The sequence below is a fragment of the Pomacea canaliculata genome, linkage group LG8 (assembly GCF_003073045.1).
Source record: "Pomacea canaliculata isolate SZHN2017 linkage group LG8, ASM307304v1, whole genome shotgun sequence".
Classification (NCBI taxonomy): Eukaryota; Metazoa; Mollusca; class Gastropoda; order Architaenioglossa; family Ampullariidae; genus Pomacea; species Pomacea canaliculata.
In genome coordinates, this window is record NC_037597.1 from 20,923,402 (window position 1) to 20,947,428 (window position 24,027).

At 36.8% G+C, this 24,027-nt stretch overlaps 2 protein-coding genes across 2 annotated transcripts; one reads left to right on the plus strand and one right to left on the minus strand.

The window, feature by feature from the left end:
- Nucleotides 1-2,520: 2,520 nt before the first annotated feature.
- LOC112570511 (malate dehydrogenase, cytoplasmic-like) lies at nucleotides 2,521-8,801 on the minus strand. The gene is made up of 7 exons (XM_025248973.1): nucleotides 8,646-8,801; nucleotides 6,962-7,060; nucleotides 5,840-5,936; nucleotides 4,505-4,803; nucleotides 4,119-4,298; nucleotides 3,881-3,994; nucleotides 2,521-3,481 (listed from the first exon to the last, which is right to left on the minus strand). Exons 1-7 carry the CDS (start codon nucleotides 8,646-8,648, stop codon nucleotides 3,272-3,274), a joined length of 1,002 nt encoding a protein of 333 aa, XP_025104758.1. The 5' UTR covers nucleotides 8,649-8,801; the 3' UTR covers nucleotides 2,521-3,271.
- Nucleotides 8,802-9,195: 394 nt separating this feature from the next.
- On the plus strand, nucleotides 9,196-23,967 carry LOC112570503 (WD repeat-containing and planar cell polarity effector protein fritz homolog). Its single transcript, XM_025248942.1, is given in 28 exon segments — nucleotides 9,196-9,442; nucleotides 9,717-9,791; nucleotides 10,037-10,081; nucleotides 10,570-10,620; nucleotides 10,944-11,014; nucleotides 11,620-11,679; nucleotides 12,034-12,154; nucleotides 12,430-12,563; nucleotides 13,167-13,179; nucleotides 13,182-13,243; nucleotides 13,538-13,638; nucleotides 13,968-14,030; nucleotides 14,551-14,650; nucleotides 14,909-14,945; nucleotides 15,444-15,514; nucleotides 16,023-16,073; nucleotides 16,886-16,957; nucleotides 17,170-17,261; nucleotides 17,534-17,635; nucleotides 18,234-18,339; nucleotides 18,621-18,735; nucleotides 19,564-19,751; nucleotides 20,323-20,413; nucleotides 20,863-20,975; nucleotides 21,341-21,465; nucleotides 21,800-21,894; nucleotides 22,484-22,500; nucleotides 22,708-23,967. Coding segments are annotated over 27 exon segments (2,214 nt in total). The 5' UTR covers nucleotides 9,196-9,442; nucleotides 9,717-9,730; the 3' UTR covers nucleotides 22,765-23,967.
- Nucleotides 23,968-24,027: the final 60 nt, after the last annotated feature.

Sequence of the window (24,027 nt, forward strand, 5' to 3'; positions counted from 1 at the left end):
GCTTTCTGGCAAGTCCATCAAATGTCCCGGTTGTCTTTAAAAATCACTTTTTTCGGCGTTTTTTGACGGTGACGACACCATCATCGGCACGTGTCCCGCTTTCGCCCCCGAAACGTCTGGTCACCTTACCCATGGGTAAAATAACATATGAAATAAATCATATCCGCGTGGACATATTGTAATTACGAATATATATATAACACGCATTTCCTTTAGTTCTCCACATAAACCATTGTATGGGCTCTCGCTTCATAATTATACGGCTCCAGGCAGGAGTTATATAATTCCAAGGATTTTATGAACAGTAGTCCCAAATAATATTTGTCAGAACTATATATATATATTAATAAGGAAAACAATATATATATATTAAGGCTTTATAAAACCTCCCCCATACGCTACATAAACTTTCCCGTTTCCTTAATAACCATTCCCACACTGTTCTGCGTGACTGCGTCTCAGGCAAGATCGAGATGCTGGTTCTCATTTCAGAGTAAATACATGCACTACTGTATTTACTGTAATTTGTATTAATTTTATTATTTATATTTTTTTATTGTTAGAATTAATACTAGTAATATATTTTTATAGACTTAATTTGGGCTTTACTCATCTAAAAAGTCATAAAATATATATTGAGATATTCCCCAAAAATATATATATATATATTCACATGCATTACTCTATATCTTATATGCAATGTCCCTCGCTCACACCTGCACACACACTGGTCAGTTTGTAACAGTTAATTCATTAAAAGCTAATATTTTGCCTCGCTCACTTGTTTTTTCCTTCTTCTAGCCCTTTAATGCATATTGCATTACCCCATATGCAATCAAATAAAGCGAAGTATATAAACACATGTAAATAAGTAAAAAGATTTGGAGGGGATGTTTCTGCCCCTCTGTCATTCTTACCTAAACGCAGATGCATACACATACATTCTTATTCATATCTGCATATATATATATCTAATGCTCCCTGACACACACACACAGCCCTTCTCATATCTGCATATTTATAATCCCCCCTCGCACACATCTGCTTATGTATACATGTGTAACCCCCCACCCGCACATCTGCATATATAACCGCCCAACACATACATATATCTGCCTTTATATAGACATGTATAACCTCCCTTACACACACTTTATCTAATACCCCCTGATACATGCACACCTACTCACTCATATCTGCATGCATATCCATGTGTACCCCACCACACACAGCCTCGTATCTACTTATGTATATTTATATAATACCCCTTCCCCAGACTCACATCTGCTTATATATGTAAATTCCCTCACATACATATATCTGCTCATATATAAACTACCCCCACACATATATACTCATAATTGCTTGTATATTTGTAAACCTCCCCCCTCCACACACATTTTCTTCTAGATTAGCATTATAAGTAATAACAAACTGAGCTCATCTAATAAGGGTCTTTTTATTTAATGTCAATAAAAAATGGAACTTATAGGAATTAGGATTTTGAGCATAGTAAGGTGATAAATTATTTGTATGTTGGTCAGCAAACTTTATAGAGTTGAATAAATAATGAAATTCATCCCTTACAAAGTATATAGAGCCTTTCATTTCTGGGGTCTCATTTTGTTTATGTTTCTTGTATACATGTATTTAACTGTAGGTTTGTTTTGCAATCCTTCGTGTGTGGTACATTGAGCACACATCTACAAGCGCCTTACAAATTCAATTATTAATATTATATATATATAAGTTTAATTTATTTTCAGTTTGAGTCTGAATTCAAATAAAGTTGCTGTCAATAAATCCAACTATTTTGGAAATTCATAGACCCGATGCGTCTGCATCTTCATCTTTTCAGCACAAGCTTGATCTGGCAATGAAGTTTTGTTAGGTGCTCACCAATGCAAAACATCGGTGACTCTCGCCACAGTACGACTAACAGTTGATTAATCTACATCAGTGAATTCTCCAGACACTTCTTGAAAGCTTGGTGTGGCAAAATATTGTAGAGTAATGAGCACTTGCAGTAAAGGTGTTAATGTACCTTGCTGATTGGTGACAGCGATCTCACATGCCACTGCAGCGGTCAGCGCTAGAATGTTCTCTCGTCTAAAATGAATTTTGCAATGCAGTTTTAAGTCATCCAAAACTTCAAATGGGTGTGATTTGTCACCAAACACCCGATTTTGTTTCAACAACCCACATCAATGAAGGCCGGCATATTTCCTCTCGAGTAGAGTAGTGAGTTATTCAGCCCCGAGAGCACCGATAACATTTAACATGATCCAAAAGGCTGGAGAACTTCTTCAGGCTCCCATGCATACAAATTTTTCGCTGTTGTTCACCTTGATCTGTGCGGAACTCATTTAAACACCTTCTCCGATCTACATGCATGTCTTCCTTGTAGTTTTGCATGACTTCAATATTTTTTAATTGCATCACACAGAAATCCTCATCCAAGTATCACAAACCTACAATCTCACTGCAGACCTCACATACCAATGACATCTGATACAGATAAGCAGAAGAACAACATTATATTTGGTTTTGGCAACTCAAAACAAGAAAAGTGCAGCTTTGTATTGAATTTTTAAAAATAGCATGAACTACCTTTACCACACCTCAAACATGCTTAAAAAATAAATAATAAACCATAATCAATACTTTATTGATGCTCTAATCCTGTCTACAGTTACAGTCCTGTTGATAAATGGTGGAAAATATACAAGTATCCGAAATACTACAATCTGTAAAAAGTATTTGTCCACAGGGGATCTCTTTAGACATGGCTCTTGGTATCTATGTGTAAGTTATAAGCTGTCTCATTTGAAAAGTTCTTCTCCAAGAAAGAAAATCACATTTAAGAAAACTCAAAAGAAATGACATTTTGGACAAATGCCACAATAAAAGCAATAACTGTGACAATCTTTTTGTGCCTGGCAGACATTTATATTGAGTCTAAGAATCTTTACGATATACACAATTCAAGTAAAATGGTTGCATATTGCAAATCATAGCAAGAAGCAGCCTAGACTCTTACTCCAAGGTTTTTAAGACATAATATTGCCTGTGCCTGAAACTGATTCTTTACATTTATCTACATCACTACCATAACTACAAAACATGAGCAACATTTAAATATCACACAATGTCAATCTGTGTTATCTCTTTTGTTATACTATGGAAATATTTTTAAAAAAATGGCAGAAGCCACTACAAATGAGCATATTTGAAAATAATCTGTACTTGGTTCTTGCTATATGCGAGAAAGTCAGGCTTTGCAGATATCCATTGCCTGATCTTTCTCTTCTTTCAGCTCCACAGCAGTGGCATCCATCTTCTTACGAGCAAACTCGTTGATCTCCAACCCTTCCACAATGGTCCAGGTCTTGTTCTGAATACGCACTGGGAAACTGTACATCAGGCCTTTCTCGATCCCATAAACGCCAGGTGAAACCACACCCATGGACACCCACTTGTTCTGCAATGCACCGATAATGTTAAAGACCAAGCTTATGGCTGGAAAGAATGGTTCAACTCAACAAAGGGAAATGAGGAGCACACATAATGCTGGCTACCCTAGTGGTTATTCTAGGCTAATTGCTTTCATTTGAACCAACAAGTACCTTACCACCATCCACCAGATCAAAGCCATTCTTTCCAGCCAGACAGTCAAAATTTGGCCTTAAAAGTCGATCAAAGAAAATTAAAAATGCACAGACCAGAAAATTTTGTTTCGCCAGGTCGTTCAATTGAAAAAAAAAATCAAAGAAACGTGTAGCTAACCATCAGTTCCATCATAAAATGCAAACCCCAAGGTGTGACTGAATTTGGTTAAATTCTTTCAAGGAAAGAAAATCTTGTATTGTGAGACACTTACATCCTGGGTACCAATCCACCAGTCCCTCATGTGGTCACAGGCAGCCTTTGCAGCAGACATAGCACTGGACAACTTGCGAGCCTTGATAACTGCAGCTCCCCTTGTTTGCACAGTCTGTGGGCAGTAAATATTTTACTATATAAACAACAATTTTAGATACTTTCCTCTATAAAATATGGCTCTTCAATTAAGCAGCTATTGTGTAAACAAAAAGGACACAAATTTGTGTTAATCTTACAGTCACAAATTCATTCTTGAGGTAGTTGTCATCTTTCACAGCATCATACACTGGAATACGTTTGCCTGGGCTGATTTCTACAGTGGCATGGCGAACATCTGGGAACTGGGTTGACGAGTGGTTTCCCCAGATGATGACATTTTCAACAGCATCATTGCGCACCCCAAGTCGGGCAGCAATCTTTAGAAACACAAATTGCAAGAACTTGACAGGAATTGCTCAACTAAACAAAGATATACAAGTGATGACCCCACCCACTCACACACTCAATTTAAAAAAATGGACAAACAGCAGAGTGTAAACAATTTAAGGAAACCTTGTTACATATCACCCTTCATTATTTAAAAAATAAAAATGAACGTTTTTAAAACTGATGCAATACCAACCTGGGCTTGGGCACGGTTCTGATCCAGACGAGTCATGCAGCTAAAATTCTCACGTGGGATTGATGGAGCATAAAAGCTGCATATCAATGCATTCGTGTTTGCTGGATTACCCACAACCAGGACCTTGATGTCTTTGTTGGCAAATTGGTCAATAGCCTGGCCTTGTGACTTGAAGATTTTAACATTTGCAGCCAGCAGGTCTTTTCGTTCCATGCCTTCTCGACGAGGCATGGCACCAACAAGGAAAGCTGCGGATACTCCAGAGAAGGCCACCTTCTCATCAGCTGTTGGAATAATTTCTGAAAAGGCAAGCACCTTAAATAGAAAATAAGGGCAATTTCAATTCTGTTGCACTTTCCCAATGTGAAGACGTTTTCTGCTATATGTATGATGCTCAATGCTGACAGAATCTTTCCTCCAGAATATTAAGTCTCCACACACACACACACTGTTTTACAATGCATGTTCAAGAAAGTATATGTATACAGTGTTTGTAAAAAATATAAATGAATTCTTTACTAGCAAACAGTCAAAAAAAAACAATACTAGAAACTGTTTCACAAATGCACCTAAACATTAAGGTTACACCATTAAATCATTCATTAGTACATATGTACTAGAAAACTTCTATTTAACACCACCCCTCCTCTTCAGTAGTCAAGGGTTGAGAAGAATGTTTAGAATATCAATATAAGGCACATAATAGTTCAGGCTTCATCTTGACACATGGCTTTCACATGGCATAGTGAACTACGTATTTGTAAAAGGTGCAGTTTTTCTCCCCTTCCCATGTGGCAAAGTAGAATTCCTGCTGCACCTATGTTGATGTGCTAACGACTCTAGCTCATGTCCTCTCCCTCTTCTTCTAAATATTATCTTTTTGCACGCCCTTTAGTGTCTAAACTTAAGACACAACTTTTCAGAACTCTGACCTCACTGCAACCCTGTCCTGACTATCAGCGAGTATAACACGCGTCTGTTATTTACTTTGTGTATAAGTTAGTTGTAGGAGATGTGAGCGTGTCTGTTATATATGAATATGGGTGCATGGTTGTTAATGATTTAGTCTATGTATGATTTACATAAAACACTATCAGAAAATCTTTGGAAAGGTGCTATATAAATTCTCATTATTAATAGGTGGAACAGTGGAACATGATTCATTTCTTTATAAGTGGCACTTGCACAGTATCAGTGACCATTCATATCTTATAAAATTATGATATAATCTTACTTTGAGCTGAAGTCTAAAATTTAACTATTTGAAAACACATCACAAGGGCCAAAGAAAGATTTATCAGCATGCTAAAAAAACAAAACAAAAAACCAACTGACCTCTCAGCAAAGGGAAAGCACAGTCATTGAGCTCCATCACTACTCCTTCAAGCACACCCATCATAGGAGCAATATCAAGCAGTGTCAAGCAGAGTGGCTGCAACCAACCCAATAATCAACCCACTCATCTCCAATTAGAGACTGACAAGTATGTAAGGGATCAAGATAAGAATGTCACATTGTACTTCTTTCCCTTGCAGTAATGTTGTCAACTTTTACAGATGAATCGAATAACAAAAAGCCATAGTCAATTGAACAGATTTATGTGTCACCTATAGATGTGCATCTTGCCACCATTCAACAAGCACACATTTTTGTATTGAGGCAAGGGTAGCAAAAAATAAAAATAAAATGATACATCTCTACGAAATGCCCTTTCCTTTACATCTCAAATGTATCTCCTTCTGCTAAGAAAACCTATAATAATAATCATACTACTGTTAAGTCATGTAGTTACAATGAAAAACCTGTACCTAGTCTTAATATTTGGTTGTGCCCAACTTTGGTTAACATTGTGAGTAATATTGCTACAATAACTCAATAACGGACCAAGTTTGGCATGTAGAGTAGCACAAACTTTCAAAATGGTAGAGGTAAGCTAAAAATATTACTCAGCAAGCCTGCTAAGTATGTCACAAGAGTTTCTTTTAACTGCATTTAAGCATCACCAAAATGAGTGGAATAGATAAGCAAGAGGTAACAGTTAACATACAGTTACAGGAAACAAGAGAATAAAGCAATCCATATAACTTTCACATATGTCAGCAATGTGCTGTTACAAGATTACAAACTGTTTATCTGAGTTATATGACTGACACATGTGAACTGTGGCTGTGTTCTCTGATTTACTTTAAAATACCCTTTCAGACAATTCTGCATTTAGTTACAGATTAAGTATAAAGGCTGTGAACATAAAAGCAATATCATCAATGATAGCTTATTTTCTAAAAAAGTAGAAAAACTAAATTTATTTAATGTAAAATCTTAAATTTAGTTAATCAACTGTTTGTCAACATCTATATGTGTGGGGATGAAGAGAATGGGTATGCAATTGTTTGATTATATCAAAAAGTGGCAGTTTATACAAGTACACCAATATGGAAATAAGCAAACTACACAAACCTGGTCTGGCCCAAAAACATCTCCTTTGGCAATTGAATAAAGGAGTGAATAGGCAATTTGTCCGGCAGCACCAGTGACACATACTTTAACAACATCAGACTGAAAGCAAAAGTAATACCTCTTAAGTATTTAACCCTGCCAGCTGACACAAGACAACAAGTTGAACAATATCAAATAGTTTAAGTATTAACAGACACTCTTCACTTTAAGAATGAGTTCTGGTCCTACAGCTCAGTTCATAAATGAATGGGTTGATAGGCAAGAAGCTACTCTTAATGATATTTTGCAAACATTTTGTACTATGCAATGCACAATAAAGTACAAATTTACAAATGACAGTATAGCATACAATGACTGACTGAAGGAATAAGACTGAGGCTGAAATGAAACGCTTAAGGCTAAGCAGCCATGCTGCCTTTTTCCATGATGAAAGTACAATTTCAATTGATATAAGAGCTGGTTGTTACTCTGCACAGCTGCTCAACAAGTTGTTAAGTGAGAAGTGTATGCATATCTGCAAATCAGAACTTGTCATGGTTGAGGATTTCACTTTACCACTACCATATGCGGTACTTCACTTTAATTCACTTTACAAGAAAACTACTTAAATGGTGAAAATACAGGAAGAATCTTGCTTAATAACCATCCTGAAAGATCTAATTAAACTGAGACCCCCCATCCATTTCAACCACAGGCCTAAACAAACTGAAATAACAAATTGACATCCACCATAAATAATTATCAATGATTTAATTCTGATTGCTATATAATAACACACTAATAAAGGCTGAGGCACAATCCTTTTATTTTCACACTGAAAGTAAAAAGACACCGTTTTCCAGTAGTCGGAGCAACCAATTGTGTTCTATTTTATCAGGTTTCAAGGTCAAGACTAGTATCAGCAGTAAACAAGGACACTAGGGTTACAGTAAAGAACGAATATACGTCCGTGGTATAAGCAGTTCGTCAGGTCATAAGGTCGTGACCTTTTACACGCGAAAAGGGCTTTGCACCGATATAAACATTTGTCGTATTCGAATTATGGAAACACTTTAGGACTTACTGCCAAACGTACACACATTTCCCACACCACTTTTTTTAACATTAACTTCTAAAATTTCGCGAAAAGTAAAATTTCACTTTGTTCTCTCTCGCCTTTATCAACCGCGTGTACTCCTATGATCGATGCTATGTCAAGTTCTCTCAAGATATATTCATGAACATAGAAAATCATAAGTGAAAACTGTGCAATAGTGAAAGGTATTTTTAAACATTAATCAATTAGAAATTTTAGACGAATTTCCTTAACAAAAATTTACGAAAAACGGGTGACACGATTTTTCTAGCTCGATATCTGGCTGCTAAAAGATATTTGAAAATGGAAATCAGATTGATGCCATAAGCCTGGAAAACACTATATATAAATGTGATTAATTCTGCTAGAGTGCATATTTCTTAGGCATTTCATTTGCCTTGTTTGCTTTAAGACTGCTTATCGTGCTGTCAGTCGGGTCAAGTCTTTCGTGTTTTCCACCTCATGCAGTCAAGGTCAGTTTGGGATCGAGTCGACACAAAGCTTAAAATGCATCACGAAAACACAAAAAGTCTTACCTAAAGTAAGAACTGTCTTTTATTCAAAGAAGTTATTAAAATCGTACGATATGTACCAGAGGAAAACTCTTACCATGATCGCTGGCAGTTGTGTAAAACACTTTTTAGCAAAGAGAACTCTAGCAGATGAACGTCTGCTTGTCAAGAAGCCGGGTAGAGGTCAAGGCTATGCAACGAGGTTATATTTGTGTATAAACAAAAATAAGATTTACTATCAGCAAAGTAATTTCCTTTTTTACAAAATTCTCTTTTAGAAATACGTATAACAGTGACAACGTTTTTTAAAAATTATGCAGAAAACAATCCAAATAGCAGTTAAGAAAGGTAACTCGTCTATTACAAAAGGGAAGTAAATATCAAGTACATGTAACTAAAACACCTTTACTACAGACTATTGAGATGTGTGAGCTCTTTCACTGAATCTTCATTCTTTTCTCCCAGGGTGGCGTTCTACACAGATAAAAACGTTAATAGTTAACATTATATGTATTTTACAGTAACCAAAATACACTTACAATATTTGACAGCGTTAATAAACATTCCCCTCGACTAATTCCAAAATGTATTACAACTAATGAGCTACAACAGCAGGGGAAATACGATTGGTGTGAAAACGTAAGAATAGACACCGACCATTCATTTTCTATCCTTGTTTGAGAGTTGTGTGATATCAGTGTTGCTTTAAAAAAAAACCCACACACATGCTTTGGTACACAGTGTTGACAAACTGCTGCCGTGAACGAAGAGCCTGAAGGACACACGCATATATAAAAATATGTGTAAACTCAGTGGACGGAAGATAGCGTTACAGTGAGTCAGTGACCAGCTACAGCAACAGTGACGCTGGCGGTGTATGCTGTCCAAGTGAAGGCAAGTAAAACTGCAGAGAAAGAGTTTTACATTTTTGTACTGTGTAAAACCACTTCTGTTTCAGCTTCACAAAAATTGTTTTTATTCTTGTTTGGTATGTTAAACATTAAAATGGCGTATTTTTAGCATCATAATAAAGTATTAATAATTCTGTAAAATCATGAGACAGAAAGGAAAAATAGTGCATTTTGGGGTTCTTCATTGAGCTGATCATCATCTTGGACTGTTATTTCTCAGCATGCATTTCTAATATGGACATATTTTGGTTTTTCAGGTAGTTAATCATAAATGGCATCTTGCCTGTGTGAACTGTACATCTGGTCTCTCAAAAGCCTGTATGCAATCCCAGGTAATTTCAGATATGTATTATAAATACTGAAAAATGTTCTTATACACACTGCAAACAGTGCTATTTGGAAGTAATTTTATTGTCTACATGTTTTAAGATTCTTTATTGATATTAAACTTCGGTTATGCAATTAAATAAAGTCCACACAAGTTAAAATTACATCTTCTATAAATCTATAGAGTTAAAAAAATTGACAGCAGTGTGAATTTACAGGATAAGCAATTACATTTTCTTTTTTGTTCTAGATCAGATGGTAGGATGTCATGTCTACCACGAGAAAGGAGAGCAAGGTACAGCAGAATTTATAGAAGAATCAAGGCATGATTCACATCTCAAATTTATGTATTCATCTCACATTTAGAAAAGTTTATTTTATGCTTGTTGCCATCAGCTTTGGTTTAAAATAAGATTTAATCTACCCTGCTACTACAGCTGCTAGTGGAAACTTGTTTCTTTGTAAAGTATACAAAATAACCATTGATTTATTGCATATTGAAAGGGTCTGGGGAGTCCCCCATTGACTTGAGAGAGCTCAATACCAAAATGTTTTACTTAAACACTAACACACATACAAAACATGCACACTCACACACATGCATGCTCACACATGCACACACAGACCATTGATCTTATCATCCTTAGAATAAACAATATAATACAGAGAAAAATTGTGGCATATCTTTTAAAAGTAATTTTTCTGTGTATTTTTATGTAAATTAATTATCAATACTTGTTGCACAAAAATTTAGATGTGTTTTGTGTTTTTTTTCTTGGTCAGTTAATACATATGAGAATCCATACAATGAGGAGAAGCAACATTTTACAGAAGGTAGACAGTTTTCATAGTTTTAAAGTGAAAAATCAAAAGGAAAGTTACTATTGGGCTCTGTTGCCTTTTGTCATTTCTGTCGTAGTGCTTTCTATCAATTGAATCTTTTTGTGATAAATGTGCCATTTATAAAGACAAATTGTGCATGATAGTCAGCTTTTGCATTTAACTATGATTGATGAGGGATTTAGAAAATCCTTAAAATGTGGGAGGATTTTTGGCAGAGAAATACCCTATTTTCTGTTTTTAGCTATCCTCCGATATTTCCACTGAAAGATTTTATTTTTAACTGAGAGAAATGTGCTTGTAATTTTGGCTGACAGGACAGGATATGACATGGTCACCACGAAATAAAAGGCCAGAGCGACTTCGTGACAGCATAAAAGAAGTTGAGGTGAATGATGTACCACCTTAAAAGTGCACTCAGTTATACACAGATACTTGTACAGGCATGCAGCTTTGCATGACCATGCATGCACTCATGCACATACATGTGCACTCAAAAACACAGAAGAAAGGGAGAGAAAGTGTATTAGACTAGAGAGAAGGAAATAGGAAGTATGTATGAACTCTTTCCCTTTTTACTTATCAACCACCTACCTTATTGAACCTTCCAATCTGCACTAAAAATGCACCTCTTCTATGAGCATTGCTCTAACAGTGTCCACACAATGCTAGTCCTTTTTCACCACCTCCACCCTTTTCCGCTTATTGCTACTTTCCTACTAGTCTTCCTGCAGAATCACGATATTCTCAGTTCCACTTTGCGTTTTCTTAATTTGTCTTTTATCCACCGTCAGTACTTTTGTTTACTCTTCCTTCATTCGTATGCTGTCCATGTTGTCCATGTCTCATTCTTGTTTTAAGCACTAAAAGCAGGCTCCTTACGAGTGTAACTATGTGCTATACAAATCTTTCATTTCTTATTATGTGTGCGTGCTTGGAAAGAAAAAGAAGAGACTTTTCATAATTACCTTAAGTAATATTATCTATATTCAGGAATTGCTGAGTCAGCACAGATGTCTACAGGTTCGATGGCGAAGTCGACAGTTACTACAGGTACCAAATGCTGCTTGTCCATCTTTATTCAAATAATTTATGACATCAGAGTTAGGTGTCAGTCCATAGCATAAATTACTAGAAAAGATGTTTCTTTCCATTCCACTTTCTTGAAATCCAGAAGTGTCTGAAAGTGCTTATGAAATGTTAACAGACTGGAAGCACCTTGTAATTTTAAACATTTGAATGCAGCAAGCCTGTTATAATAAACATGGACTCAAAGAGGGTGGGGTAATGGGTAATGCTCTGTAGATCTGACATGTTGTTGAGATTCTTGTTTTGATTATTAGAGACCGAATTAATGGGCAGAGCCTTGACCTTGGGCTAACTGGCTATAATTGAGTATGATTTCAGCTGGTGCTCAGCAATGGCTGCATTATTAGTCTGGCTGTCAGTGGCCATTCAGGAGATGTTGATCGAATCTTCATTGACAAGTCTATGGTGGGAAAGTTCAGCAGTGATGTGGTTTGTGATGGTACGTGTAAATCTTCCTTTTATCTGCTGTCACTCTTGGTGGTTCTGAAGATAATGCCTATAAACATCACCATGCCCTCAAATGTCATATCACTCATAATGTCATGAACATTTTGATATAAAGAAATAACTTCTTGTACTGATTATGGGGATAATGAACCCAACTAGATCTTTAAAATACCAGCTCTCAAAGGTTTCACTGCATAAACTGACCAGTTTAGAAGGGTGCTAATGTCTTGACGGCTGAAAGCACTTTCTTGGTGTTTCCCTCCACAGTGTTCCTCACAGACCAGTATATGGTGGCATGCCAGACAGATATACCTCGGGTAGAATATGCACACTTCACACGTCGCCCACCCCTGAATGAAGCTGCAAAACGATTGGACAAGCTATCTACTTGGGAACCAAAGGTGAGCTAGAGAAATACAATTTGTTATATATATTTCAATAACAACATACATATATGTGTTTATCCACACGCATGCATTGTTATCTTTTATGGTAGGGTTACTTTTAATAAGTTTTCAAAATACTTGAGTGAAGAAACTTCTAAACATGTAAAGGAAGAATATCAAATATTGTAGGTCAAGAGGTTTGGTTCCTGTAATATTGGAGATTTTCTGAGTAAGTGAGAACAGAAGAGCTGAAGAAGAATGTAAAGAGGTAACCTAGTGGCCATAGGGGCTGTGGTTCACTGGGTTTAGGGTGTGATGTAGAAGACAGAGCCCAGCCCTGTTCTACCACTTTTACCTCCCGTGAGAAATCAGGGACAATAACTGCTAAATAGCTGCAGAGTGAGCAAAGTGAGTTTTCCAGCTGTGGAATGCTAAAAAAAGCTTTCAGAATACAACATTTAAAAAGCATTCGTGAAAGAGATATGTTTATGTTTGTTGTTTTTTTCATTGCATCATTCTCTGTTCACTTACTAATCATTGGCCATGCTATGTTGACTGGTGCTATGGTATACCTCAATCATTTCACAAGAAGTCTTGAGTGCAGTTTGTAATTTACAGGTCACACAACTGGATATCCTGGTCCTAAAGGACGGCGCCTGGACCGGAAGTTCTCCAGTAATATTCATCAAGACATGGTTTGAGTTATTTTGTCTTCTTTTCACCAAATTAGTTTTAAGAAAATATCAGTTGATTCTATTCATAGGTTTCTTATTGTGAAAAAAAACCCAGAGCATAATAAGCTGGTACCACGAAAGACAAGTGAATCAAGGGAAGGGAAAAATTAACCCCATTTATGTGGGATTAATGCTTAACACAAGTTCATACTTTCTCTAACTGATTTAAGGAAAATCCTCAGTGAGAAGCTGGTAATAAGTTTAGAAGTCAGTGAAAATTGCATGAATCCTTTGTCTCTGCATGTCTGAGTACAGCTTTTACTGTGGTGGTCAACGAACAGTGCTGATCCCTGGCCCTGGAGTCCCATGACCAATGATCTTGAGCGTGCTAATCTTATTGTCCTCTCTTTAAATGGGTTAGTGAATTGCACTCAGTATCAATTTGCATGTACAGAGATCAGTATTATTACAATTTATTTAAGCTGAATGTAGCAAGTTGCTGCATCTAAGGTCAGCTATGATAATCGGTGGTAACATTGTCTTTCCAGGAATTTTGAGTATGTTTGCTGCTGGAGTATGAAGTAGGCTAGATTTTTATTGGCTTCAGTATGTTAGTTAAGGTCCCCTCTCCCCCTGGTCTTCTTAAGTCATAGTTGAAGATAATGTTTAAGCATTTTCACAATGCTGTACTTTATCCTTGTGCATTGTTTAGGTAAAATCAGTCTATGTGACTGTATTTTTTCAGGCCTTTCATTGAAGTTCTAACACACGGCAGGACTGAAAGTGATCCTGTACACGCAGCCTTCAGGTAAGTTTTGCTTAAGGTATAGCTTTTAAAATGTAAACAATTCATAACAGCACATCTGCACTCTTTAAGATTATTTCATTTCTCTCTGCTGCTTTGTTGCTCGCATTGTGTCATAATCCCTCTCTTTTTTTTTCTCTCTGTCACCAAAGTCAAATTTCATTGACTGGCGGGAATGATGTTATAATCTCAAAAGAGTTTTGTGATGAAGAATACTTGTGTGACTGAAGATAGCTATGTTACAGATATCTGGCTGCCTAAAGATAGTTAAGTTACAAATTTTTCTTAGATTCAGTCTCGGTGTAACATCATGGTGCTATGTTTAGTCTTGATAAAACTTACTTTCATGAGTGTCATTAGTCTCTAAACATTTCATGTTGACACCTGAAGTGTAGAGGAAACACAAAAGGAATCAGAAAGCTAAAGCAGCGAATCAGCATTATTATGTTTTCAAAAGCATATGGAAATAACATTAGATTTATTGAAAATTGATAGTTAATGGTGAATTGCTGTTTATATTCAGCGGTATTCAGCCACACAAGATCTACACAGTAGAGCAAAGCTTCGGGCCACGAGGTGAAATTACAGTCCGTACTTGCGTGCTGGAAATTATCCGAGGCAAAGTGAGAACTCTGTCCTCTCCTTTTTGTACATAATATTATCTGCTTTAAGTTTGTTACTCATCAGTAATCTTTATACACCATATTACTGTACCAAGTATCTCTTCACCTGTTACTCATCAGTAATCTTTATGTGACATTACTAATCAGAGAACTCCACTATTTGTTTATTATCATTACTTTTTTGGTATGCAATTGGTAATCTGAGCTTCTGTCACCTATTAATTTTGAATAATTTTCTTTTTTTTTTTTTCCTGACAGATGCAGACAGCAGCAGTTGTGACAATACCCCTCAAAGGTATGTAAATTGTTTGGCTGTAACATGTCCACGTATGATGACAAAATGCTGTTAACCCAATACTAAACACTATACATTAGCTTACGCTGTTGCCAGCCCTATGCTCCTCAGGGAGTAGCAAGGACTAAGCTTACGCTGTTGTGAAGGTATACCTTAAAGAAGAGCTGTAAAGATGCAAGTGTTAGTGATTTTACTTTAAAAATGTGTCACTTTTTGGGACTTTTTTTGTCACAAAGTGGAAATTTTTATCCACCCACCCAACATTAACAAGTGCCTGATTTATTCATGCAAATAAAAGGCTGTAAAAAGAAAAGGATGGGCTCAACTTTCAACATGCATTTCAGTTTCATGCCTTGGTATTGCTCTTTCGCAAGTCTTAAGGGGAGAAAATCTGTTGTTTGGTTATGCAGATTGTAGTTTACAAATTCAAATAAAATAAACATCATATACAAAGCAGGAAGCTGTTCAAATAAAATAAGTCTTCTCACATTATTTCAGGAACAGTCATTTGTCAAGCCAGGAACCCAGGGGAAGATAAGCTGCTTCTGGGATGCAGTGATGGCTCGCTGGTGTGTCTGTAAAGCTCTTTATCTAGTACAGAAGTAGAGAGGACTATGACAATTTTTGAAGCATATTTGCTATGAATAAAGTCAGTGGACTGTTTGATGTCACTTCCCTGTGAAGATGTTATGTATGTGTTTTTCAACATCAGGTAAAAGTAAACCAACCTTAAAAATTAACTGTGGAATAAGAATTTTTGAAAATAGAATTCTGTTGTGTAACTTTTTCAGAATTACTAATTGTATCTTCATGGGTAGTATCTAATGGGTTATGCAGACATATTGTTAAAGCCATATTTTTTTGTAATGAGATCAAGTATTACTTTTCCTGCATGCTAGGGTCTTTTTAACATTTTTCTTTATCATTTAAGGGAGGTAATTAAACAAGCAAATAGAAGGTAGCCAGTACTGTGGGTGTCTACTGACTTTTAACATATATGTGTGCTTTTGGATAAAATAAATTTAAAGTAAAAAATAGCTATTCTTTCATCTTTATTTCTTGAGTATTTTATTGCAGGTAATGTACAGCCAGCATAAGAAGCTGACATTTGTTACAAGATGTGCTGTGGTAATTGTTTTGTTCTTACATTAATCATGAACTAATATTAAGAGGTGTTAGACATTATGAGAAGTTGAAGGGATGCTAATAGTTAAATCCTTTGGTAGACTGAAGAAAGCGTAATCATGTCACACCTCTTCTCCATATACTTATACTTTTTCAATGCCTTATGAGCTTTTTTATGAGTTAATTTTGCTGGTTCCTCTCATGCCTCCATATTCGATATGATGACTGATCACTCTTCACCAATACTTCTTTGTTCCTCAATAGACCATACTGTCCCACACCCACTAAAGGTTTTTATCAAAAGGTTTGGTGAACAATTCATCTCATATGCTGGACCTAAACTATAGACATGTTTCCAATCTTAGTTTAAACCATTCAGCCTATTTCAAGATTCAAGAGGACATTAAAGAATTTCTTTTTTCGGAAATACCTCTTGCAGTAACTCCATTCTCACTTTAGTCTTATCGATGTTTCAGATGTATGTACTTTGTGTGTGTGTGTGTGTGTGTGCATGTATCTTTTTGGTGAGATGGTACTATTATTTTAAACCCTTCCCTGTCATTTATATTTCTATTCATGGCCTAGTAATGGGATGCATGGAGAGCCAAGACACATTCTGGAATTCCATGCTAATCAAGCATCCTACTTATTGTTACTTCTTTCAAATGATAAGCCAAAGTTTTGCTAAGCTTTGTGATTAAAACAGAATCCAATCTACCAGTCAAAGTCCCTGCATATGCACTGTGTTTATGTGTGCGCACACATGTGTTCCTTGTAGCCTTCACTGAAAGAATCAAGTTTTTGTTTTGTTTCAGGTACCAGCTTGTCTTGCCTGGCATCCTGGGGCTAACCTGATCTTTGCTGCCAGTAACCGGGGTGACATTCAGGTGACAATTTTTTCTTTTAAGAATGTGTTTTTGTCTACGGTGTAATCAGAGTTTAGAAAGTTGCAGTTTACACGTTCAAAAATCTGAATCTGAATAACTCTAATTTTTATATCTGTGCATGTTCTGTCTTCTAGCATCTATTATACACAGGGTAGTGAAGACTTTTGTAGCAAGAAATGGTGAACAATATACAGGGTGTCTTTGTGCCACAGGTGTTTGATCAAGCACTTAATCCTCTCAGGGTGCAGTTTGTGGCGGAAGATCCTGAGCCTGAGAAATTTCTTAAGATCAGCTGTCTCTTCAGGTTTGGTATATTTTTAGATGTGCAGATGTATGCGTGTACATCTAAGGCAGTTGAATTAGCAGTTTGAATTTCCTTCATTTAGGATTACCATGAAAAAAAATATTTTGTTTACATATATGAGCTTGTGTGCCTCTTGTATGACTTTTGTAAATACGTGATTAAAAAGTCTTTTGTCTTCATTGAAGTTTCTCTGATCTCAAAAGTAAAGCACTGCTAGATATAATTTTAACACCATTTTGGATTATTATTGTACATATTTCTATTATATGCAGGACTTCAGTGACCCTAAAGAACATTGAATGGTGTATGTTTGATGCCCAGAGCTCGGAATTCGTCACAGACTACATAGATGCCATGTTTCTTAGCCTGGAAAAGTAAGATTTTTAAATCTTTCTCTCTGATTCTGATTGCTGTCTGATTTCATTTATTTTCAGGGTAGTGTTCTTTTTTCTTTGTACTGTGCCACATGATTAAGGGCTATAGAACTATGATCGCTTTGCCATTTGGAGCTGTGGTGTGTGGGTTCCAACAGAGATCTATCTGACCTTGCCAATTTCTTCCAACATGCATATATAGTGCTTACCGTTTCCCTCTTGAAATCTAGGGTGCGTCCTCACCTTCCTGAATTCCTGCTTTGAACCTTTGCCCCAAGCCTTCTTTATGCTTCTTTCCTGGAGGACCTGCTCCTTGGTTGCAGTTACCCTGGTGACTCGAGTTTCCAAAGTGAAACAAATTAACTTTTCATGCATAGTGCGTAACCAGCCAGATGTGGCAGGTGTATGTAAAATTCATCTGTGACCTGCACACTCTTTACTTTTCTGTTGATTATAAACAGAATCACCACATTCACTCAGTGGTTAAGGAAGAAACTGAATTGTAAAGAGCTAATGGGCTTCCTTTGAGATCATGATATTAGTGATAGGAAATGACACGATTAAGTAAAACAAAATTCATTTCTCTCCTGTGCTACAGAGGTCCGCCAGCCCTTTTACTGCTGCATCTTGGAACTATGAGTCGTGAGAGGTTTTCTGCTGTGGAGCTCACTAAAGAGTACATCAAACATCGGCAGATTGATGAAGTGAGTGGAAATCACTGAGAAAGTGTTTGTGTTTGTTTCTTGGTAGGAATAAGTCAGCACTTATGAGATTCATAATGAGTATGAGTTGGGCTTTTTTTGAGGTGGGGGGCAGGTCAGGGGTTAGAGGTAAAAGGATAATATGGATGATTCGTTATGGTTGACATGGAGAAGTGCTGACCGTCAGAGTTGTTTACTGTGCTGGCAGGACTTTTTTCATCATTATCTTTTTCCTGTTGTTAAAATTTTTGTTCTGCTATTCCTTGAAATTTTCATATTTTCAGGCAGTAAGTCTGCTAGAAAGTTTAAACTGGGACACTGAGGGCGCCAGTTGTTATTCTTGTCTCTCTGCTATTGTTAATCACCTGCTGCGACAACCACTTAATGCAGAGAGGGAAGGTGAGATTATGTTAATCACCTGTTGCAACTCAGTTAATAATAGAATTTTAATTCGCATTACGATTTTTGCAGATGAGTCTACCACTAAAGGGTAAAATTCAAAATGTTGAGATAAACTGTTCGAGTTTCATAAATAGCGAAAGTTGGGTTGAGGTCCATGTGGACCCCTGCAGCTATTAGAGGGTTAACGCAGAATGGAAAGGTGAGATTATGTTAAATCAACTGTTGTGACAGCCACTTAGTGCTAAGAGGGAAGGTGAGACTATGTTAATTAGCTGTTGCAACAATAATAATAAATGCAAAATTTTTAAAGCACATACACTCCTAAGGAGTATGCTCTTTCTTATCACTTAAGAACAAGAATGAAACATGGACAGCATACGAGGGACAGGAAAACAAACAAATAACATACGAGCTATAAAAGAATAAACAACTGTACTAAACGAAGAACAAAATCAAATACAGAAAAGCACAAAGAGGAACCAAATAAGAAGAACAAGAGCAACAGGCACTAAATGCAGAGAGGGAAGGTGACACAATGTTTTACTCTCGCAATTCTAGCATATTTATTCCTTGACTCTGGCCAACTTTCAGGCCTGAAAACACATGCACATAAAAAAAGAGTTGTTGACTTTGTTTTCATTTTACATGTCCTCTTCAAAGTGACTTTTCAAAATTCTCAGGTACATCCTCTTCATGGAACATATGTGCTGTAGAATGATGAATCCACATTTAAAAATAGAAACAGCTATCATAGAAAACCATTTTCGTCTTTTAAGTCCTATTGTTGTCATATTAATCAAACATTTATTTTTGCTCTCATTATAGCTCAGTTGCAGGCAACGCTAGCCACATTCTATGCTCCTAAGCCTCCAATCTCTGAGGTAACAATTGTGGAATATCGAGACCCCATATCACGTCTCGCTCGCCGCTTCTTCCACCATTTGTTGCGCTATGCTCGCTTTGACAAAGCTTTCTTGCTGGCTGTGGATATCGGAGCCCGTGATCTCTTCATGGTAAACTTCAAAAGTTTTGGTCTCAGATCTGGAAGCATTTGGATGTGCTATTTGTTTTGAAAGATGGGTATTAGACAAGCATGCTTAGTAAGAGCAAGAATAATAATAATGACATCCCCCGACCCCGCCCTTTCATGAAGGATTTTACCTGTGCTAATTGATTTTGATTTAGAAATCAGCTTGTGCAGTCTTGTATTTTAAGTTTCCACTATGATGACCTAGTAGCGTAAAATCAGAGTGAGCTCTAATTGCAGAGCTCTTTGTTTATGAAATATATGTTACGTATTTGTTTGACATCACATGCACTTTAGTGAATATAGTATTCTGTATAACATATGAATACATTTAACATACATGGAATGGAATTGAGCTGTGTGCCTATGCAGACGTGTTTGTGTCTGTGTGTGAGAAGAGAATCCAGCAGTGAGAAAGCACCAGTACACAGTATATGCACTGCTTTCAGTTTAAGGTTGTCGATTACACTGCTGTCAATCTGGATTTGTCAGCTGCATGCTGCTGTTAGTGTGGGTGCATCACTTTACACACCGCTTTTTGGTTTATTACTCTGCAGGACCTGCACTACATGGCTCAGGATAAGGGGGAAACAGCACTAGCTGAAGTTGCCAAACATAAGGCTGAGCAGGTGGATGCAGAAACGCAGGGTATGTTATTTTGACAATGTGCTTACACTTCACTCACCAGCACCTATGGTTAGGATATTAATTAATTAAAATCCTGATTCAGACATCAAGTCTTCATTGTGTTTTAAGGTTTTTCCAGCTTCAGACTAGTATGGATTCTAGAAAAGTGAATGCTTGCAGCCTATCTCACCAAGAGCATTAATGTCAGTAGCATTAGACAAACAGCTAGCTACAACTGGCAAGTTTACCAAAGCAACACAAATTGCTAGATTTAGAAACTGACAAATTACTAGCATAGCACTAGTTGTATGAACTGAAGTAGCCAGCAAACCACAATTTACTGTCTTCAGCACATGGGAAGTTACCTGTGAAGTATAAATTACTAGCTTCAGGAACTGGGAAGTTAGCAGTGAAACACAACTGTGAAATGACTCCTCATCCCATTTCTCTAGTCTGCCTGTATTTTGCAGATGTCCTGGACATTTTGGATGAGGGCTTGTCTGCAGAAGACAGATTTGTGCAGCACAATGGAAGCCACAAGCAGCTGCAGGAAGCTGCTGAACAGGAAAACATCATTGATCAGGTATATTTGTGAATAACCTGTTCATGGAGAATATTGTTGATCAGACATGTTTGGAATAAATGTTCACAGAGAAAATTATGCGACACCAGCCTATCTTTGAGTTTTCTGTGTTGAGGATGGTGGACAGTTTTGACCACAGTACACAGCAAGATGCTGCGGTATGGTACATCTGTAGAATCTGTGTAGTTGAGTGATCAGGAAGACAGAGGATGTTATTTGAATGTTGCGCCATGATGCAAAAAATATTTAAGATGTGATATAGGAGTGTATTTTTTTAAAGTCAGCCAGGGTGTGTGTTGTCCTTACATTTTTATCGTCAGTACCATGTTTGTCATATCTTCATTGTCAGTGCCATTTTTGTCCAGCTTCCCTTGTCTCGGCAACACCCTTGGCAACAGGAGTACTATCGACAAGGGGCAGGTGATTATCCTGAACAAACAAGAATCCAAAGAAATAGGGAGATTGGAAATTTAGCTGCTGCACCAACAGAGTAAGCCAGCAGGCTTTGTGTTCACTTGCTTCTACTTGAGTGTTGTGGGTGGTTATTCAAAAATTAAGCATGTAGAAGAACTGGTGAGCTTATGAGAATCTCTTCCTCAACAATTCCTTACTTGTCACTTAGGTTGTGAAAGTTATTGTATCCCTCCAATATTTCATGAGAGCCAGCTTTTTAGGCATCCTGGAATGTAGTAGTAGAAAATTCATTAAAAGAAGGTACAGACAAAATATTTAGAGAAAGATGCAACAAACCTGGACATTACCAACATTTAGTACTGATACCACTTTGATAAGAACTGTTCTTATTCTGCTGCTTTCTGGAACAGTGACTTTTCTTGTTTCGACGATCTGGGATTGGACAACAACTTGATAAGCGACTACACTGCAGCATTAATGGAGCCTCACAAGCAGAAACCAGGAGGTAGGCCGTTTCAGGGTTTCTAGGTAGCCACACTTGTTACCACTTTACTGTTGACGACAATCTTTGTTTCAGAAGATTTTTGCCATTTCACTAAAAACAGCAAAATGCTAGACATGCATATTCCGAGTCCTTCCAAGTGAAAATGTTCTACCAGTCTTAAATGGTACTTGTGCTGATTGTTATTACACCACACTGCATCAAGACGTTGGAGACGTGTTTTTGATGAAAAAGTAGATGGGTGGGACAAATATCATCAAGGTGGTTTCTGTTCCATAAACAATCTTGGTGAAAGTTTAGTATGTTCTCAGAAATTACCACCACAGTTTTATGTTTCTTTTAAAATGGTAGTGAATGGTGGGATGAGGGAAGAGAAAGGACAGTTGATGGGGTAGGGTGACATTTCACATCAACAGCTTTTCCCCCTATCTGAAAGTAAGCTGATGATGCCTGTCATGTAATCAGTGAGCAACAAAGTGATTGGTGGATTTATGATGTCTCATCCAGATACTGCGTGTTGTAAACTGTTCCTGTTACCTTTAATATTACAAGGATTTTGTGTACTAATAGTTATAATTTGTCTGTTTTTCAGGTGAAGACAATGATAAGGTAACTTTTTCCGATTTCTTCCAAGAATTTTGAAGTTATCAAGAAAAGTTCATTTTATGGAGCATTCCCTATCAGATGATGTGTAAATCAAATTTAAAACTGCTTTGTGTGGGTTTTCTGTTTCAATATGTTAAATTTTTTTCTGTAGTATGCTTTTATTTAGAAACTAGAAAATCTTACATAAAGGAACTTTTGTTTTCTCCATAGGAAAATGGAAGAGGTACCCCAGGAAAAGTGAAAGTGATTCATTTTGGAATTGTGTAGGGAAATCATGGATCATGCTCCATTTTCAGAGCTGCACACCAATAAGTCTCCCAGCTGCAGGATTTTGCATCAGAAGTCTATGGACACAATGTGTTTTAGTATCAACAGACCAATGGGAAAGAAGCATAGAGTTTTAAATATAAAGTTATTAAACATTGATGGCAATCTGAACACTTGTTTCAACAGGTCTGGGTGTTGGAGATGGAGTGTATTGTATAAATTTTCTGCAGATTGAGATTCATAGGCTTTAGAGGTTGACATCATGCATTCATTGTATTAAGGGCCCAGATGGGTAAAAGAGAATGAATGTTGCCACTGAATATTGAATTGCTACAGTTTACCTGCCTGCACAGCTGCATCAGGGTAATGGTCAGCTGTAGTCCTAGCCTCAAAGTGCCTGTATGAACAATGCCACACTGACCATAAGGTTTCCATTTATAATGCATAGTTCCAAGCTGATGCAATTGTTTCTCAGCGTGAAATTGGTACGTTGCCAAACAAGCTCTTCAGTTTGAGCTGTACACACATTCGTTCTGCTACGGCAGCAGAAATTTTTATGAGTCGAGTAGGCATAACGACTGTTTTAGTGGGTATAAGTGTAGGAGTACGAGTGCATCAGTACGTTTGTTTGAACTTATTGAATAGGGTTAACGTTATATATCTGATGTTTTATATATAATATATAATTATTTTGCTGTTAATAACATTTAGTGTCTGCAAGGGGAGAAAATTGCAAATAACTGAACAATTCCTCTCTCTCCTCCAAAAATTGGCTAGATGTTAAAAAAGTTTTACCTATTTATTACTTGTACTTACATAGAACAGCATGTGACATGAACTGTTAACTAGTTGCAAAGCTTACTGTAGCTAAATGAGTTGTAAACAATTTTTACAATATTTATGTTGTATTTTAAAGGTTTCAGATACTCTGGTTATTAGCGACTGTGGTGGAAATAATAGTGTACTTATATTTATATACATGTCTAGTATAACATTGTGTGTACAAATATATAGTGTGCCTTGAACATTGTACATGCTCATGTTTACTGAAAAGAATTACATGGTTGTGAAAACTTTGCAGGCCTGTGAAACTTGGCTGAAAATTTCTCACTGTCCATCTGCAAATAAAGACTGTAACAGTTGCATTAAGTGATGCTTGCAGATCTTCCCTTGCAAAATAAATTCCACTTGGTGGAAACTTTTTTAACGAGTGACATCTCATCCATTTGTCCTACTATAGCGATGACCAAACCAGGCAGTCAT

Coding starts and splice junctions, on each gene's coding strand:
- LOC112570511 (XM_025248973.1), bottom strand. Junction 5,937..6,961: donor ATGTTTTTGGGCCAGACCAG/GTTTGTGTAGTT, acceptor GGTTGGTTGCAG/CCACTCTGCTTGACACTGCT. Junction 3,995..4,118: donor TCAAGAATGAATTTGTGACT/GTAAGATTAACA, acceptor TACTGCCCACAG/ACTGTGCAAACAAGGGGAGC.